At 36.3% G+C, this 21,989-nt stretch overlaps 1 protein-coding gene across 2 annotated transcripts in view; it reads left to right on the top strand.

The window, feature by feature from the left end:
• Nucleotides 1–21,989, top strand: part of LOC135744330 (CUGBP Elav-like family member 5) — a 241,801-nt gene that overhangs the window by 194,367 nt on the left and 25,445 nt on the right. For both annotated transcript variants that reach the window (XR_010530725.2, XM_065262359.2), the window contains exons 7-8: nt 12,127–12,271; nt 17,050–17,109. Coding sequence is in view for 1 of the 2 variants with exons in the window: in XM_065262359.2 (XP_065118431.1) it covers nt 12,127–12,271; nt 17,050–17,109 (205 nt within the window). In the remaining variant the exon portion in view is untranslated. The remainder of the gene's footprint in view (nt 1–12,126; nt 12,272–17,049; nt 17,110–21,989) is intronic.

Here is a 21,989-nt window from a genome sequence, read left to right as displayed (position 1 = left end):
AGAATCTTGTGTCACGTGGCAGGATGAGCATCGTTCTCTATATATAGAAAAATCCCTGCAGGCCTTTAGTTTTAATTACACTGTGCTGACGTGCGTGTGTGCGTGACATTTCAAAACTACAGCTTTGATTTTATAATCCATATGATCCTGCGCCAGAACCACAAACATGTTAGCTGGATGCAATATATAATCCAATTTTTTGAGGGTTTTCGTGTGAACATACCGCATTATCTGTGTGGGATTCCTTTTGTGACATCTAAACATAAAAATCAACAGAAGGAAAACCTCCAGGTATCCCATCATACACCTGTTCTGTGTTTCTAAATACAACCTTACCTGTACTGTATACAGACACATGGATGCATGCACACAACCTTAACTCTTTGCTCGCCAGTGTTTTAAAAAAGAATTGCCAGCCAGCGCCAGCAATTTTTATGATTATCACCAAAAAAATGTTCTTATTTAAATATATAAACATAAACTATATCAAATGAAAGAACAGACCCTCTGATTTCAAACAAAAAAAATTCATTCTGTCTTCATTTTTATCACCTTTCAAATATGGGTAGGTTTCTTAAAAAAAAAAAAGAGCAAAAAGCTGAAATAATTTCATTTTTGTAAAGGACTTTTGGTAGAGGGCAGATTCAGAGCGATCCTCAAAACATACAAAAGTTTTAACGGTTTGCCATAAAGAGATACTTCCCAGTTTTAAAAGTTGGGTAAGATAAGGTATGGTGGATAATAGCGGAAATACGGATTGCCGGAAAAAGGGAAGTGTTTTCTCTTAATTGACAAGTTAACTTGTCAATGGTGGGGAAAGAGTTAATCATACACACTAAAAAAGGAGATGATAAATCGCGACACACACTAATAATACCTTTCAGATATCTATTCTGAATCCCAAAGGTGATATAATGCACAGTTCTTTCGTTTACTATGGCTGTTTGATTTGTAGGAAGTCCTTATCAATCCAAAATCACTGCGAGTTTGAGTCATTTATAACATGCATTTGAAAAAGCACATTTGTCAAACATTTTCATTATACTGTATATATTCTTTATTATCATGAAAATACCCGAAAAGGTGTGAAGAACAGCGATATAAATATGTTTATAGGCATTTTCTGGGTTGTGGCTAGAAGGCATACAGCTACAGACAAAATCTCGTAAAATCTCACCACTGTTTTCATCCTAATCCTACCCCCAAATCTAACACTGAACTCAACATTTCACGGTATTTAGGCCGTAGCTCTGTCCTATCTACCCAGAACCATTGTTTTCATCCTAATCCTATCCCCAAACCTAAACCCCAGATCTTTGCCATAGCTTTATCCCCTCTAGCCAAAACCCATTTCCTGGAGCTGCGGTGCATATTGAGTTTCTGCATGAGAGCAACCTCTGGCTTTTTGGATGTAACAGCATTTCACCATAATTCATTTAGAAGCATAGCAAGCAAATCGCACAATTTATTGTTACACCCCTGAAATGTAACAGGACAAAACTATTAAGACCGTTCATGCAAAATCCAGGTGTTTGGACATAAATGTGTGTTGGCAGTGTGTGAACACAACATCCCAACAATGAAAAAAAATCCTCTCCTTCTTTTGTAATCTCCATAAAACCAAAGCAGTCTCAGTAGACATGCTGTTTTGATTCTTTTGTTAATGTGATGTCACACAAACAAAGCCCTGCCCAAAGCCACTGACTGACTGAGTATTTTTCTGGCCTAAACTCTATTCTGCAAACTGCATACGTCCACTCTAAACCACATGCATAACACAAACACACTTTTCTCTGCAGGTTAAGACTACAAAATGGTTTGCAGACCCACTTTGCAGCGAACTGATTTAAATTGCATGTGGATTATTTAAATTGGAATGAGTAGCACTTCAAACATTGCCCTACATTGTGAAATCCCGCCCTAGGGTATCAAAATAAGCATACTCTCTCTCTCACACACACACGCACACATATACTGTACAGTACACACACACACACCAGCTAAAATTGAGGACGGTTTTCTTTTTGGTCATACTCTGAAACTGCAGCACAGAACTGAGTTATCCATGCACAGGATGCAGGGATTATACGTCCTGCCAACAGCATTTGTATAATAGCATGAGATATTTTCAGGGCGATTTTCACACAGTCCTCAATCTGGGTTCTTTGGCTGACGTTTCAGAAGACTTATAAAACTCTGACTCAGCTGATGGGCCGAAAGAAGATTTACAGAATACTGAGAGTAAAAACTCTTCTGTAACAACTCTGTTTTCAAAATGAATTGAGGACACTCGTTTGTAATACAGTACATCCAGGGTAAGTGGTCTCCTATACTGTAGAAAAATCTCCATGCAGAAAATAAAAACATTGGGTATTAACACAGGCTGTCTCAATTCCATGCATCCGTCAGCATCATTTTATATGAGACTCAGATTTTGTATCTGTGCAAGTTTTATTGGTGTAATAAAATTTAAGAGAGTATTTTAAAAGCACTGTATAAACATACAAGTCAAATTACTTTTCATTATAAGGTACCATCTTAAAAATAAAAGGGCATAAAAATTCAAAGCAATGCACCATTTTTGGTTCCCCAAATACCCATTTTCCACCAGGACTGGCTCCGGTGCTAAAACTCAATCTTGAACCTGTCCTGTGCTTTCTCCTTGCCCCGTTCTTGATTTAGAATCAGCCCTAATATCTTGCTGGGGGCGTATTACAGAAACTTTCTATCTTAGGTCTTAACTTAAGATATGATGTGTTAAGTTAAGATTTTTCACAAATTCATATTACAGAAGCAAATCTTAAATTGATTTAGGATTCTCATCTTATTTCACCAAATCTTATCTCATCTCTAGTTAGGAAATCCCAAATCGCTTAATTCTGTTCGGCTATCAACTGTCAGGTCTGTTACCAAGCAACCAGCAATGCGTGAGCTGCTGCTACAGTAAACAAAAGAATTGTCCTTTTAATTTCAATGGGCCAGAAAAATACATTTTATTAAATTCATAGTAATCATAGTCTGTGTTTTTGTATTAGTGTTTTAGCACATCATCTAGCAGTTACCATTCAATTTAAACATTTAGCAAATGTGACTTACAAAAATTAAAAAAAATATTCTTCCTAAGTGCTAGGATACTACTGTACATTTCAACATTTGATAGAGACATGACAAGAAATAGATGCTGAGTCAAGTGTGTACTGTATTCACTATAATCCCATCAAGTGTTCACGGATAAGATAACTGTTTTTTAATAATGAGGGATGACAGAAATTGAAAGATCGCTCCAGTAGTGAGAAACATTGTGATTATGTGAATGTGTGAAGGTAAAAAAAACATTCAAAGAGTAATCCAAAAACAAACATTGATGTTTTTCATCCTCCACTTTGTTAAAAATGTAATGTCATTCTCCCGCATCTCTATCATAATGTGATTGTTTCAGCTGGCTCTCATTAAAGTTTTAAGTTAGGACACCTGTGAGGTTACCCTAAAGTTAAGACCGTTTTTAGGATGTTTTGTCAAGTTAGGATGCTTCTGTAATACCACTTTCCTATCTTCAGTTAAGATAAGATAATGCATTTAGGAACATCATTCTGTAATAGCTTTTGTCTTAAATGAGGTCCTAACTGAAATTACCATGGTTACCAAACAGTTAAGATAAGATTTTAAAGTTAGGACTTTTCTGTAATACGCCCCCTGGTCTCAAACCAGTGAACTTGTGATGTCAGTGGGCGGAGCTTCCACTACAGACCGCAGTATTTTTAAAAACATATTTAGTGTTTCCAGATGCATTATTGCTAATTTTTTGTCACAAACACCTTACATTGTTGCATAACTATCAAATGTACCATTTAAAAAAAAATCTGAGTATCTACATAGCAAAGAAGCACGGCCATCTGATGCGGTTTTACCACAGTACAATAAGTAAAGCCTTTCGAAGAGACTGCAAGTAAACAATAAATAAAATACATTTTTAATAACAGCTAAAGCTGACTTTTACAATAGCATGCCAAACCAAAAGATGACGATATATCAATTGCATAACCAAAACACATAAAACATTTTTTACTCCTGCGTTATTTTGTGTGAATTTTTAGTAGGCTAAATCAAGTATATCAAGTATGTTTTGTATGCTATATCAAGTATTTTTAGTAGGTTATATATGAAGTGCACTGTAAAAATTATTTTGTGGCTTAGTAAATTCAACTAAATAAAATGAGTAGGCCTAAATTCTATTAAAAAAAAAAAAAAAAACAATAGGCTGTATTTACATAAAAATATAGTGCATCATTTTTGCATTCACTTAAAATTTTACATATAATTTTAATTTAATAATGTAAAAATTGCTTAAATTGCTTAAAATGCCATGTAAAACTTGCTTTAAAAAGTGGATGCAAAAATGATGCACTGTATTGTTTTTTTTTTTTTGTTTTTTTTTTGTATATCCAGTTTATTATTTTTTTCAGTGTATATAAGTATATTAAGTATTTTTAGGTTATATCAAGTTTCACGCTTCTGGTTACAAAGCTGTTTGTTGAAGGAGTTTTTGACTGAATCCATAATTTAGCACAAATTTGGTACAATTACGATTACAACCCACAATTTGTACAGTATACTATAGCCAATATGCGACTTAGCATAGCAATATTTATCAGCTCCTAACATCCGCTCTCATCTTTGATCAGAGGCGAGTGATTTCATCCAGGAATTGTAAAATCAAAATGCTTAAAGGGCCACTTCACCCATTTGCATTAAGCTTTGTATAGTTAGAACCCCAGTCATGTTTTTAAATGGTCATGCATATAATTTTCTCAGTTGCCGCTGAGACAGGAGAAATACAGATTTCAGTGTTGCACTTCCTTCTTTCAATGATGTAAAAATCATCATTTTGCATCATTGAAAGAAGGAAGTGCAATATCTTTGTTGAGGGGGTGAGACTACAAACACCCCTTTTCTCGGTCAAATAGGCACCAAATTCTAAATGTATGTTACATTTCCACTATAAATATGACACACTTTCAATAAAGATTAATGTTTTTACGTGTGAAATGCTCCTTTAAAAAACAGGTTGCATCTACAGCATTCATTGGATCTTGCTCTTCCAACTTCCACTCCGTGAAATCCCAACCCAATCTCATGGAAATTCGTGTTAATGTTACAGTATAGTCACTAATTTTTTTGAATGTATTCGTGCTATTAACATGATTTTATGCTGTATCGTGTCATTTTTTATTTTGTTTTCTCATTGTTTTGTCCTATTTTTTTACACTTGGGGTTGGGGTTAGAATCACTTTCTGCTACATCCTAACCCAAACCCCAACTCCAGGCGAGAATAGTTTTAAAAGCGGACAAAAAACATGTAGAATTCAATGCATAAAAATACATCCTAACGCAAACCCCGATTCTAACCTTAACCCCAAGCGACAATGATTTAAAAATAGGAAAAAACAATGCAAAAAATATATTAGGGCCGGGACTTTAACGCGTTAATTAAGATTAATTAATTACACAAAAAAAAACGCGTTAAACATTTTTAACGCATTTTAATCGCACTTATTTTTGCACCGCGGAACATTTCTCATTGGATGAGTTTCGGCGGACCGATTATACTGGAGCACCAACTAGAGTTTATGACTTTACACAACAACAAACCACAGTGAACATGAACGAAGAAGCTGATGAGATCGCTTTGGTTGGCCCCGTGGATGGAAAATGATTTTATAAAAATCATTGATGGATGGAAGCGTCAATAAGAGCATGGTTGTGTGTAAGCTATGCAACAAGGAATTCACATATCACCCGCAGCACATCGAGCCTCAAGTATCATCTCAATGCAAAACATATAGCAGCTAGCGTGGACATTAGCCCGACTCCAAGTACGACTTTTTTGAACAAAAATAAACAATATTTTGTTGCTTAAGCTTATGTATTCAGGCATTATTCATGGTATACTAAAAATCCATGTGAAAAAATAACTTCTAAATGTTCTCAGGTCAAATATTTATTAATTTCGATTAATTAATCACAAAGCCTCTAATTAATTAGATTAATTTTTTTAATTGAGTCCCGGCCCTAAAATATATATAAAATGACACAGAAAGACTGTTTATAGAAATGTGTGCTGCACTGGAAAAAATATTCATTCAATTTACTCAATTTTTAAGGTAAGTGGTCACAATCAATCAATTTAAGCTAAATTTAAACAAAAGTTTTTTGTTTTGTATTTATATTTTTTTGTTTTGTTTAAATTTAACTTAAATAAATTGATTGCGACCAAAATAGAGTAAATTGAATAAATAAATTTTTTTCAGTGTGTGTGCCACAAAAAAGACATTTGTGCTTCAGGGGCATGAAAAACAGTGGAAAATCATGTTAATAACACAAATAAAAAAATAAAAAAATGTGTGACTATAACACGACGTGCCGTAAGATAGGGTAGGAAATCCATATTGTCTGTTAACGAATCAGACTCCTCCGTGAGATTTTTTTTGCGGTACTCATTCCTGTGTATGCCGGCGCCCTGTCCATTAATTGTATATAGCAGGAAAACTCGCTACCTACATCACAAAACAGGCAAAATCTGAACATGCTTGCAGGAAACAGTTTACAAAAACAAAGTTACTGGGTTGTTCTTCTTCGTATTTTCTTGGTTGATAGAAGCACTGGGGTCAGATTTTAACGCTATGACCCCTTTAATACACATACCAGCATAGCATTATGAATATTATGGTTCAATTAAACAACTTTATTATTTCACATAATGCAAAATTGTAAAAGAGCTACAGTATATACTGAAATTGAATTTTAGAGCATGTAAAGTAACCCTGTTTTTTAAAGAAAAGAGAAGACCAAAAACAAGATGGGCACGGAACCCTGTATCCCAATAATGCCCTCCTCCAGCACACACTGGCAATCATGTCTCCATCACGTCTTAAAGGTTTGACACGGAAAATAAAGACAAATAAGGGCAGGAAGCTGAAACTTTCCAGACCAAAACATAAAGGGTGTTTGAGAAACCATTTCAAACTGTTTGCTTTCAGAGTACACAAAGAACAGTACCACTTTATTTCAACCCCATTACACCGTGCTGCAATTCTGCTGTGTCACACCTCCATTTAAAGGCTTTTGTGATGAGTATGAGAGGCGGTGAACAGAAGCGAGTATTTAGTATGTGAATAGAGCTCAGTTTGGATGTAAAAACATGCTGTTTTTGAGTGGGTGTGATGGGGTGGAAATGTTGTCAGTGGTTAGCAGTGCCCCCTGGTGGATTCAAACTGCCTGACTTCTGCAAACACGCTCACCTTTAGATAATCCGAAGATAATCGAAAGCAAATAATTCGCAGGATGTTAACCTGACCGAAGTATTTGTCATGTTAATTATGATTCGTTCACGGCACACAACTTTGATGGGAGTTTTGTGAGTCGTGTCTAATCCCTCTCACTTTATTTGATGAAGGCAAACAAACAGAACACAGCAGCGACTGGGCCATTTCAAGAAAATCTTGCGTGTCATACATGTTATTTTTTATCATATTCATGCTACACACAATAAGGTTCTTTTTGAATGTTATATATTGGCTGTTGTTGATAATTAAGTTAAATGCATTATAAATGAAAGATGCTTCATCTCATTGCATAATTTTCTCTTTTTTGATCGATGCAGACCCACAATGTTTGATTATTTATCCACCTTATTTTTTGCATAAATGTGGGCACCGCCGCCATCTTTGAGCTCCTTTGTGTAAGACGTCCAGTGAGGCACTAAAACTAATGGTAGTTGTATTGTGAGGGACACGAATGTGCCGTTTTGACTGTATTTTTTATGTTTATTAGTTGCTATCGGCAAAATTTGTGCAGTCAGAGTTTGCCATAATAGCTGATACAAACGCACTAAATCTCTACAAAACATTTGTTTTAACCATAATACAAGCAATAAGTTTGATGTGTCAAGACTGAAACTCGAACATTATAACATTACATTTAAAAAAATGCTGTTTATAAAAACTCATTCCAGGGAACAGTTGGGACATTTTAAACATAGGCATGGACAAAGTTAAAAATACAAATTATTTTCAGATAAAAAACACTCAACTGACTTTCCCAATGTACAGGTACTGTCAACTCCGAGCAACACTATAAAATAATTGAATATATCTTCATATATCAGGCCTCTTTTTCATTTCATCCTCCCATTGGATTATACATGGCGGGTGTAGTAAATATGAAGAATTTGCCGCCAATCTGTTGCCAAAGCGCCGCCATTATTGTTTACAATGTGTGGAACGGTGCGCTGTGATAGGTTAAGCAAATTTATTGAATTCTGCAGAGAAGGAGGAGTGGCATTTTTTGTGTTTTGGAAAAAAGAGAGAAAAGATGACAGAATAACAGTGAATATCGCATTTTGCGTAAAATTAAGAATTTACTTTTTAATACTGACCTGGGCCGGGTTTCCCGATGACATTTGAACTTAGCTCTTAAGAGCGCTTCCTACGAGCTACTTAACGAACATTCATTGTTCATTTACGTGCGTTTCCCAAAGATGCGCGTTAAACGATCGCTCGCAGCTGAGTTTTAAGTGCTACTTACAAGTCGCTATCCGTTTGTCAAGTGCTGAAATGTCACCAATAGACTCGAATTTGTAGCAGAAGCTTGTTTAGGCTAATGATCTTTAGCCGATGTGCATTAATATTTTTTATTATTGATCAATGACCTTTTAAATGTTTTAAAATTGTTCATAATGAAATATTATTTTCCGTATTTAGTTAGGACTCGTCCCACTGCGAAATACCTTCTGCATTTTATGTAATAGTTTAGATTATTATTATTATTATTAGTTTTTTATTATCTATGTTTGTTTATTATTGGGGATTATTGCATTGTACCGTACATATTTATTTGGTTTCCTTAATCAGATGCCATTTCACTTCAAAACAATTATTTTTTTTACTGTAGATTAATTATAGAAGCAATTGGTAGGAACCATTTATCAATTTAATAGTACCACCTATTACCAAAATTATAATTTAATTGTAATTTAAATTTGATTTCTCGTTTGAATTTTAAATATATTATATTAAAGTAATTTAAACAAATAAACTAAAAAGAACCAAATAAATAAATATATATACATTATATTTAAAACATTACATTTTCGTCATTGCAGTAGTGCAATTTGCTGGTTGTCCTGCAGGTGACCTTGTAACTCTGTGTTGTCTTACGATGCACTTATGTATGAACGATTACTCCAGAGCACTCCTTAAGTTACGAACTTTTGGGAAACGGCCCGTAATTTTAAGATGATTCGTACGATCGTTTTTACGATCAACTTAGCCTTACGATGCTTTTGGGAAACCCGGCCCTGATACAATAAAGCAATAAACCCCGAGAAGCAGTGGGTTACCAGTGCATTTTATAACAGCTAAGGGGCGTTGTTCCTTAGCTGTTATAAAATGCACTGGTAACCCAATGCTTCGAGGGGTTTATTGCGTTTATAAAACGGTTACTTCATATGCATAACGTTAGTGGGATTTTATAAAATAAAACCCAAAAAAGTTGTAATTATATTAGTACAAATATTACTCTTCCGCCAAACAAAGTAGTTCCTCAGAATCAAGTGTGACTGAAACAGAGCGCAGTTACCAACCAACACAGACACAGCAAAGACACAATGAAAATATGATTTAAGACTGTGGTGTTTATTTTATAAATCACCATTCATCTAATTTATACATAAACTTTTATATCGTGCAACTGTTGAAGTGATGATGATCAAATATGCTTGGAAGCATGCTGAACTCTTTCCCCGTCAGCGGTTTTTTTTTTACGTTGCCACCCAGTTTTAGTTTAATGTCTTCCAAAAAATTATCTTCTTTATATAAACATAAAATATCAAATGAAAGAACAGACCATCCGCTTTGAAACAAAAACAAACAAAAAAACATTTCATCCTACCTTCATTTGATCTCTTATCACCTCTCAAATTTTTTTATTAAAAGCGGAGATAATTCCATTTTTGTGAAGAACTTTAGTAAGAGATCAGATTCAGACGGAGCCATGAACAGTACTACACGGTGTTTTCAGTGAATGCGTCAGTGTTTAAGTTGGGTAAGATCGCCACCCAGTGGATAATAGCGGACGTGTGAACTTGAGTTATAAAATCCTCAGACAACGTTTTCTCTTTATCGACGAGATGACTCAACAATATTTATTGACATTCATCTGGATATCGCCATTAATAGTGCAATTGTAGACAAATTAAAAATATGATTAAAGACTGTGGTGTTTATTTTCATAAATCAATACGCAGTCAGCGGCGCAGTGATACTTATGTAATGTGGTCTGAACCGTGAGGTTACCGGTGTATTTTATCACGGCTTAGAACGCGTTTCAACCAATCAGAATGAAGAACCAGAACTGCCCGTTTTATAATACTGATTTTGGCAGTAACTATTTTTTTTAAATGGTGTTTATCACGTTTTGGAACCAAACTCTTCATATTTACCAGAACTGTTTTTAATCATGTTTTGTGCCTGCTTCCACAACACAAAAAAGTTAATATGTCACATCACTTATCGAAAATAAGGTGTATATCAAATAAATGATTTTTGCGTAAGTGCAACAGTGTATGTAGTGTTGTATTCTCTACATTTGCTTATAATTTTTACCCACAATGCACACTGATTTTGAGTGTACATCAAAAAACCACCTTACCCAATTGTAAAAACTTTTTTGCGATATATGGGGGTTTATATCTAAAATGGCTCAATCATGTTTGTTCCCCATATAGTGGACGCTATTTCGGAGTTTTGAGGACAGTTTATAAAAACAAGATGGATAGTTTGGTCTGTACATTCCGATTGTTTGTTTGTTTCTTTGTACTTTATTGTCCATCCACGACTGGAAATTGGTCTTTAAGTCAGCATTCAAAGCTGTGCTGTTGCTATGCAACCGTAAAAACCACAGCGTGTCAAAATGCATGAAAATATAAAGCAGATGAAATGAAAGCTGTAAATTTGCACCGCAATCTACTTTAGATACCAGGATCTCCTCCAGTTGACAAATCTCGATCTCCACATTGCCTAATATACAGTAGCAGCAACTTGGCTAAACGGAGGACTTTTTCGGTAACTATTTGGACACATCATTTCTTCATACCCCAAACATTTCTATCAGCCTCTCAACACGTGTCAGCACACAATCACAACAGGCATAAATTCACGCGTGCTGTCCTCCTTTTCTCCACGTGAGCGTCTCAAGGCCATCTTAAGAGGGTTTGGCATCGAGCTGTGCGGTACTACACGAGTAATTGGCCCATGATGGAGTACTGATTGCCTCAAAGCACCTGGGGAGATCAGCAGGCATTAGCATTCAATAAAATCGCAGATGCACATACAAATACACGCACATGCATCGCTCCCCGTAAATGAGTTTATTACAAGAGTCGCTTTTTCCTCGTCTTTCTGTGTTGGTCCTGACAGGAGTTTATTTGCGAGGAGAATTTGTTCAGTGACGACAACAGCAAGCAATTGATTTCAATTTTAAATTGAAATCATTCGGACGTTTTTATAAGGTGTGCTGAAATGCAGAAACAATGTGTGATGACTTTGCCCTTACAGAAAAGTGTGCACAATTGGAAAAATGTATTTAACTTTTACTTGCACATCAATTTTGAGGAAAAAAGTTTCAATTTTACATGGTATTACAAAAAATATGCTTTTACAATGGTACCAGGTCTAGAAAACCAGGCAGTATCATGTTGCTTTGTTCCTGGGGATGTTTCCATATTCATATTGATTGTAGTCTTAGTGTAGTGTTAATAAACTTAAATTGCTCTAGCATCTTGGTCTAAAGAAAGCAATCTCATCAAGAATGCATGCTAATGGTTTATCTTATAGATTAGCGTGGTCTTTATAGCCACATGTATAGATTACACACTCTGTCCGTGTCAAGATGTGGTCAGTTGGTGTGTGTACTGTAGTTACAGATACCTTTCTAGAAAGCTAATTTATTCCAGTCCTTCAAAGATGCACATTTCGAAAGTTATGAATTTTAAACATGCAGTATATAAAACATTTTATAGTAAACACTATAAAACTAAACATCATATAGTAAAATCTCTCTCTCTTTTAGTTAATGCAGCAGCAGGCTGCGATTATGGCCGCCTCTCATGGCGGATACTTAGCGCCTAGCGTGGCGTTTCCTGCAACCCAGATTCATCAGGTGGGGGCGCTGAACATGAATGGATTGCCACCCACCCCTATGACACCCGTTTCAGGTGAGTCATGATTAATTCAACTACTGCTCTTTTATTACATTGGTCCATGTTTTGTGTGTGCATATAAAAATGGAGGTTGACTTCAGACTGCAGATTGACTCCTCCCACATGTTGTGAATAATGTTGATCTGAACAGATTGACTCCTCCCACATGTTGTATATAATGATAATCCGAGCAAATTGACTCCTCCCACATGTTGTAAATAATGTTAATCCGGGCACATTGACTCCTCCCACATGTTGTGAATAATGTTGATCTGAACAGATTGACTCCTCCCACATGTTGTGAATAATGTTGATCTGAACAGATTGACTCCTCCCACATGTTGTATATAATGATAATCCGAGCAAATTGACTCCTCCCACATGTTGTAAATAATGTTAATCCGGGCACATTGACTCCTCCCACATGTTGTAAATAATGTTAATCCGGGCACATTGACTCCTCCCACATGTTGTGAATAATGTTGATCTGAACAGATTGACTCCTCCCACATGTTGTGAATAATGTTGATCTGAACAGATTGACTCCTCCCACATGTTGTATATAATGATAATCCGAGCAAATTCACCCCTTTCACATGTTGTAAATAATGTTAATCCGGGCACATTGATTCCTCCCACATGTTGTGGATAATGTTAATCCGAGCAAATTGACTCCTCCCACATGTTGTAAATAATGTTAATCCGGGCAAATTGAGTCCTCACACATGTTGTGGATAATGTTGATCTGAACAGATTGACTCCTCCCACATGTTGTAAATAATGTTAATCCAAGCAGATTGACTCCTCCCACGTTATGAATAATGTTAATCAGAGCTAATTTACTTCTGCCACATGCTTTGGATAATGTTGATCCAAGTAGATTGACTCCTCCCACATGTTGTAATTAATGAAAATCAAAGCATATTGACTCCTTACGCCCCATTCAGACAGCCAACGACAAGCAGTAGCAGAGCGACGCGATCTCATTCATTTCAATGGAAACCTGGCGACTTCCGGCGACACGAGCGACAGTGACCGTTGGCGACCGTATGGGCGTGTCCAGCGACGCGAGAAAGTTAAGAAAAGTTTAACTATGCAAATGTCGAGCGACTTTCGGGAGCGACTACCAATGAGAACAAAGCAGTGGAGTTCACGTCACCCTTCTCTCGTCAGTTACTGGCGTGGATGGTACTCATTTGTTTATGACAAGCAGATTTAGAAACGCCTCATTGAAAGAGACAAGCGACACACAGCGATAACGTCGCTGGCTGTCTGAACGAGGGGTCACAGATGTTGTGAATAATGTTGATCTGAACAAATTAACTCCTCCTACATGTTGTGAGTAATGTTAATCCAAGCAGATTCAACCTTCCCACATGTTGTGAATAATGATGATCCAAGCAGATTGACTCCTCCCACATGTTGTAAATAATGAAAATCAAAGCATATTGACTCCTCCCACATGTTGTGAATAATGTTGATCTGAACAAATTAACTCCTCCTACATGTTGTGAGTAATGTTAATCCAAGCAGATTCAACCTTCCCACATGTTGTGAATAATGATGATCCAAGCAGATTGACTCCTCCCACATGTTGTAAATAATGAAAATCAAAGCATATTGACTCCTCCCACATGTTGTGAATAATGTTGATCTGAACAAATTAACTCCTCCTACATGTTGTGAGTAATGTTAATCCAAGCAGATTCAACCTTCCCACATGTTGTGAATAATGATGATCCAAGCAGATTGACTCCTCCCACGTTATGAATAATGTTAATCAGAGCAAATTTCTTCTGCCACATGCTGTGGATAATGTTGATCCAAGTAGATTGACTCCTCCCACATGTTGTAATTAATGAAAATCAAAGCATATTGACTCCTTACGCCCCATTCAGACAGCCAATGACAAGCAGTAGCAGAGCGACGCGATCTCATTCATTTCAATGGAAACCTGGCGACTTCCGGCGACACGAGCGACAGTGACCGTTGGCGACCGTATGGGCGTGTCCAGCGACGCGAGAAAGTTAAGAAAAGTTTAACTTTATGCAAATGTCGAGCGACTTTCGGGAGCGACTACCAATGAGAACAAAGCAGTGGAGTTCACGTCACCCTTCTCTCGTCAGTTACTGGCGTGGATGGTACTCATTTGTTTATGACAAGCAGATTTAGAAACGCCTCATTGAAAGAGACAAGCGACACACAGCGATAACGTCGCTGGCTGTCTGAACGAGGGGTCACAGATGTTGTAAATAATGTTGATCTGAACAAATTAACTCCTCCTACATGTTGTGAGTAATGTTAATCCAAGCAGATTCAACCTTCCCACATGTTGTGAATAATGATGATCCAAGCAGATGGACTCCTCCCACATGTTGTAAATAATGAAAATCAAAGCATATTGACTCCTCCCACATGTTGTGAATAATGTTGATCTGAACAGATTGACTCCTCCCACATGTTATGAATAATGTTGATCCAAGCAGATTGACTCCTCCCACATGTTGTGAATAATGTTGATCCAAGTAGATTGGCTCCTCCCACATGTTATGAATAATGTTGATCCGAGAAGATTGACTCCTCCCACATATTGTGAATAATGTTGATCCGAACAGATGGACTCCTCCCACATGTTGTGAATAATGTTGATCTGAACAGATTGACTCCTCCCACATGTTGTGAATAATGTTGATCTGAACAGATTGACTCCTCCCACATGTTGTGAATAATGTTGATCTGAACAGATGGACTCCTCCCACATGTTGTAAATAATGTTGATCTGAACAGATGGACTCCTCCCACATGTTGTGAATAATGTTAATCTGAACAGATTGACTCCTCCCACAGGTCAGGCTATGAATAATGCTGATCTAAGGCAGATTGACTCCTCCCACATGTTGTAAATAATGAAGATCGAAGCATATTGACTCCTCCCACATGTTGTGAATGATGTTGATCTAAACAGATTGACTCCTCCAACATGTTATGAATAATGTTGATCTGAACAGATTGACTCCTCCAACATGTTGTGAATAATGTTTATCCGAGCAGATTGACTCCTCCCACATGTTGTAAATAATGCTGATCTGAACAGATTGACTCCTCCCACATGTTGTGAATAATGTTTATCTGAGCAGATTGACTCCTCCCACATGTTGTGAATCATGTTTATCCGAGCAGATTGACTCCTCCCACATGTTGTAAATAATGTCGATCTGGACAGATGGACTCCTCCCACATGTTATGAATAATGAAAATCAAGGCATATTGACTCCTCCCACATGTTGTAAATAATGTTGATCTGGACAGATGGACTCCTCCCACATGTTATGAATAATGATAATCAAGGCATATTGACTCCTCCCACATGTTATGAATAATGTTGATCCAAACAGATTGATTCCTCCCACATGTTATGAATAATGTTGATCTAAATAATGATACATAAAGCAGTCCAAAGATTCAGTCTGTCTAAACCCCCCTTTTCTGTGAGCCTACTCTGTTGTGATTGGAAAGCTGGCCCTGTTTGTTGTATGTGGTCTTTCTGCATACAGCACGTGTCGGAAACGCGCATGGCCATTATAATAGTACGTACACAAAAGTGACTGACTGAATGATAAAACATAACAGTTTGTAAACCAACATCTTGTTACATGCTTTAGCACTTCTTGAGTCATAAGAACGACAAACAGTTAATTGATTTAAAACTTGAGGTCTTTACATTTTTAACATTTGAAACTTCTTCAGAAATGACAGCTTATTGAAGTGGTTTAAATTCAGAAACAGGTGAAGATACGCTTTCTCTAATGCACATGCACACGCGGAATGAGGGAGGGAGAGAGAGCTAGAGTGTGATTGGTAAAGTGAGGAGAGAGAGAGTGTAGCATTGAATCACCTGTGCACAGTGCTTCTGATGTTAACTCATTCACCGCCATTGACGAGTTATCTCGTCAATTATGAGTTAATATTTAACTAATAAATATGCCTTTCTGGACGAATTTCAAAGTGAAAGTGCAATACCGCTTTTATCCACTAGATGGCCAAACCGAATTTATCAAAAACGAAAGTTAAAAAGATTTAATGATTTATTTTAACTGCCTTTATGTTTGATAGTCATTCTGAGTCTGATCTCTAACATAAATTCCTTTACAAAAACGCAATTTTTTAAGCTTTTTGCTCAAAATGTTGTATTTTTGAAGAAAATATCCATATTTCAGTGGTTAAATTAAGTGGAAAAAGTAAATATATAATGAAACGTTTTTTCCCCATTTTGTTTGTTTGTTTATTGTTTGTTTGAAAGCAGAAGGTGTGTTCTTTATTTGGATATAATTTGTATGTTTATATATTTATAGAAGAAAATTTTTCCTGCAAGGAATTTTGTGAAACTTTTGTTAAAATCACAAAAATGCAGGTGGGCAACTTTTCTCAAAAAGGCAGGCGGTGAATGAGTTAAAAGTGTCCACACACACAGTTCTCATTCTTTGTCGATTGTTTCATAGAATCGCGTCTCCACATGATACAAATGTAATCACCGTTTGGAAGTGGAATAACACAAATTTGCTTTCACAGCCTCTTCTCAACATGCCATGAACCACACCAACTAGCTGAAGTGTTTTCAGGGCGGTGAATCGTTCCCGGTGAACCAGCCATAGGCAGGCATCATGCGAATGTGTTACTTAGTGACGTAGATCCGTAACAGAAAAAAGATTCGAATCACTGACGACTGTCTGTGGCGATTCAGAGTCGTTTCCTTATTTTGGAAGACAATAACCTTCTTTATCGTGCACTTTCAGATGAACAACTTTGCAGACCGTTTACATTGATGGACAGCTACATTACACACTGCAATAAAGGTAATTTTAGAAAATCTATCTGAGGGGCACTTTAATGAGGTTTTATAATGGATAGTTCAGGTTGGCTGTTTGTGTTGCATTATGGGTATGTACTGTATGTATGTTATGGTAGAAATAGAGTGCTTTTATCGGGGTGCTTTTTATTAGGGTTGTGTGTTAAATAAGCTTTCTTCTGTAAGGCTCTTTTGTTCTGTTACAGTGTTTTAAATGTTTTAAGGCACTGTGTAAAAATGACGTTATGTTAATAATCCTACTTTCAAAGTTATGTCTGCAAATGTATGATACTTGACTTACTTTTAATTAAACTTTAGTTTTGGATGAGCCATCCATAACTTTTGCCTATCGCCATCTCTGTTAAAACAAAAAACTGCAGGTTACTCTACATACTTCTCTTCATGTTTGTTGACATTTCCCATACATTTTAGCTCAATTTACAAATCATTATTATAAGCGTCCCACTTTGAATTGTCGTAAGTAAGGAGACAGTTTCGAACACTGTAATTTTTAACCAAAAAAAGTGATTTTTTATGTTGCGAGCTGGATATGAAAAGTCGGCACTCTCAGACTATTGTGCTGTACCGAAATCCATTCCATACTTTGTGTTACAGTGAGTCAGTGCATACTGCATACTCAGTGGTACATTAAGTGATTTTACTGGCAGTAAGTATCCCTGATGTCCACACTGTTTGTGCGTGAAACCACATCTTACGCTGAATATCTGCTTTCACGCTCAACTCAACTGATCAATGTCACAGACTGGAATGCTGTGAAGATTCCTATTGATTCTTGGGAATCGATAAGCTGGACGTCAAGCACACCTCACTGATGCATTTCAGGTGGTGACCACTTTTATTGCACACATACAAACAAAACTGCTGGATCTTACACTTAAAGCGTTTAATGGGAGTAATATATGATAGTACACAAGGTCCAACATAGAAAAGAAGATATTGCATTAGAAAAGTATTTTCAAGTCCATCCGTAGACTGTGATTTATCAGCACACTGTAGATATCTTTTTAAAGATAAAAGACGATGGAGGCTGTGCAGAGAGGTTGTTACTGTGTTACTGTGGCAGTACCAAAACTCAGCATTAGAGTTCGCATCAAAGGTCAGATTTACTAAACAGGACAAATTACTTATTCATTTACTTACTTATTCATTTAGCTGATGCTTTTATCCAAAGTGACCTACAATTGCAATTGCTATATATGTCAGAGGTTGCACGCCTCTGGAGCCACAAGGGGTTAAGTGCTCAGGGACACAATGGTGTGTGACATTGGATTCAAACCCAGGTCTCTCACACCAAAGGCGAGCGTCTTATCCACTGCGCCATTACCAAATTAGCGTGAGGGTGCAATTTCAAAAAAGTGGTAGTTGGGATGAGATCTGATTTAAGGTTAAAGAACACAGGTGCGACAATCTAATATCCATAATGACCTGCAGTCTACCAAGAGCAACACAAATTAGCGTAGGGTGTAAGACATGCTTTTCATAGGCGTTAAATAATGGTGCAAATACCAGTAAATTGACATTTGAAATTTTTCACTGCATGTTAGAACATTCTGACAGTAGTTTAAAGGGCCACTTCACCCATTTGCATTAAGCTTTGTATAGTTAAAACCCCAGTCATGTTTTTGAATGGTAGTGCATCATTTCCTCAGTTGGGAGTGAGACTACAAACACCCCTTTTCTCGGTCAAATAGGCACCAAATTCGAAATGTATGTTACATTTCACCTACAAATATGACACACTTTCAATAAAGATTAATGTTTCTACGTGTGAAATGCTCCTTTAATAATGGCAAAATATGCGTTGGAGCTGATGCAAGCTGTAAATCTGGCCCTAAATGTTTTTAACCAAATGTGTTGATGTTCATGAGAATATCATATCAACAGGACATATGATCTGTAAGATCTAAAAATTACAAGGGTTTCCCACCAAAGATGAGTATTAGAAAGCTACCTTATATGACGTTGCCCATTTTGACCTCACTACCCATTGTGACGACATCACTCATTATGAAATCATTGCGTATTATGACATAATCACTAGTGTGAAATCATCACCCATTATGACATAATTATGGCAAGCCATTTTAACTTTTATTCGTTGTGTTTTTGATATCAACAATTCAATTTTCACTAGTTAAAAGTTTAATTCTTGACATCAGAAATTACATTTCTACTAGTAACAATGGCAATTCTTGATATCAACAATTACATTTCCACTAGTAACAATGTTCATTCTTGATATCAACAATTCAATTCTTGATATCAACAATTCAATTCTTGATATCAACAATTCAATTCTTGATATCTGTAATTGTATTTTCACTAGTGAAATATCACCATAGGCTGCCATTCAAATTCAATTCTTGATATTAAGAATTAAATTGTTGATATCAAGAATTACATTTCTGATATCAAGAATTAACATTGTTACTAGTGGAAATGTAATTGTTGATATCAAGAATTGAATTGTTGATATCAAGAATTAACATTGTTACTAGTGGGAATGCAATTGTTGATGTCAATAATTGCCATTGATACTAGTAGAAATGTATTATCTGATATCAAAAATTTAAATTTTAACTAGTGAAAATTGAATTGTTGATATCAAGAACACAACGAATAAAAGTTAAAACGGCTTGCCATACATAATCGCCATGATGACATCACCCGTTATGACATCATCACCATTTTGACCTCACTACCCATTTTGACGACATCACTCATTATGAAATCATTGCGTATTATGACATAATCACTAGTGTGACATCATCACCCATTATAACGTAATCACCATGATGATATCATTTATTGTGCTACCATCACATGCTATGACATCATCGCCCATTATGACATCACTACCCGTTGTGACAGCATCACTTTTATGACATCATAATTCTTTATGACAACATTGTTTATTGTGACATCATCATTTATTAAATAAAAGTGCATTTGAAGAGTTTGGTTCAAAAACGAGAGAGCTCCGTTTTAAATTGTTTTGTCAAAACATGTTTATTATTATGTTATCATGTTGTGTTTTATTGTACTGCATTTTTTTTTTTGTTATAAAGGCTTAAACAAAACAAACCAACTGCAGTTTAATTGATATTAAAGTCGCTATGAAATTGAAATGAAAAACGATATTTTTTTATTAACAAATGACTTATCTGTGAGCTTCATTATTTTTAAAAAATTTGTGTGTGCTCATAATCTTTAATCAAAACAGTCTCTCTTCACTTCCGGTCATAAGTATGGCAGGTGGGCGGGGTCCGGGAGAAGATCGCAGCGATTAGCAATTAGCAACACGACCCAACTTCAAACGATCCAATCAGATCTCGATGGACAAATTCAAATCCAGCACTGCCTTATTTAATCTGAAAAGCCGTTTTATTCGGATATACGTCACCACGGGGAAAATAAGGCAATCGCTACTTCCGTTTCATGGCGACTTTAAACGGTAAGCACAATCACAAAAAACAAAATTTTGGGGAAAAATCTAGTTTTGCTGTTCAGTGATGTAAACATTTAGGCTTAAAAGAGCAGCTGTATTTTAAAAGGTTACATTAGCTCTTTAGTCTTATGTAATGTGCTGTCTGAAACACCAAGTATTTGACTGACAACCATAATCATCTACCGGTCAAACATCTCTGTGCCCACGCAGAACAGCTGCTTTCATCTGCAGAGAGGATGACCTTTAGATCAGAGTTTGTCTTTCATATCTTAATGAAACCAATGACATGACCAGTAGGAAGCTGATCTGAGACCAGCGCTCTTTGATGATTTATACAAATATGCTCAGGATTACTTCCTTGATGAAACACATCTACCAATCACATTTAATACAAAATTAAGATCCAACCCTGATGTAGTAAAATGTTGTGAATGACATTCAGCCTTTGAGATGTATGTCGGAGCTCTGAGACACAACTGCATGCTTTTTGTGTTTGGGTTGTTAAAGGATTCTGTGAAACAGCACGAGAGAGTGTGTTAGCATTGCAATACATTAATTGCATTACTAAAATATGAATACATATTAAAGGGGCCATGGCATGAAAATCTGACTTTTTCCATGTTTAAGTGCTATAATTGGGTTCCCAGTGCTTCTATCAACCTAGAAAATGTGAAAAAGATCAACCCAGTAACTTAGTTTTGGTAAACCATTCTCTACAAGCACGTGAAAAAATAGTTTATTGAAATTTGACTCTCCTTATGATGTCATAAGGAGCTCTTATTATAATAATACCACCCCCTAATCTGCACTGTCCAACCACGGCACTGCCATTTAGTGCAGAGAGATAGAGAGAGAAAAATAATTTGACAATTGAGTTTCAATTGCAACAGACCACCATCATTGCTTATCATCAGCTCATTTGCATTTTAAAGGACACACCCGAAATGGCAAATTTTTGCTCACACCTACAACGTGTTAATTTTAAAATGTTATAATAAATTATCTCTATGGTATTTTGAGCTAAAACTTCACATGTGTACTCAGGGGACACCAAAGATTTATTTTACATCTTAAAAAAGTCTTGTGACATGGCCTCTTTAAAAAAATGAATTATTTATATGTATTACTAATTCAATATTATGAATATACAAAAGCAGTGACCCCATACAATTCAGTATCCTATTTATTGATTAGATTTTTACTCTGACCGCCTTCTGACCTCTGTAGCTGATAGACCGTGTGTGTGTGTCCCTACAGAGCATCTTTTAACTGTATGTGTGCACTGAGGAGAACCGGTGAGCGTATTTGAGTCTCTGGAACAGTCAGTACTCCACATGGCAGCCTAATTTATCATTGCTCTACAGGACACACGCAGCACAAAGCAGAGCAAAAGATTTAAAAGCTCTCCTGGGCTTCTC

This window comes from Paramisgurnus dabryanus, chromosome 6 (genome assembly GCF_030506205.2).
Source record: "Paramisgurnus dabryanus chromosome 6, PD_genome_1.1, whole genome shotgun sequence".
Classification (NCBI taxonomy): Eukaryota; Metazoa; Chordata; class Actinopteri; order Cypriniformes; family Cobitidae; genus Paramisgurnus; species Paramisgurnus dabryanus.
This window is presented reverse-complemented; position numbering and strand designations above follow the sequence as displayed.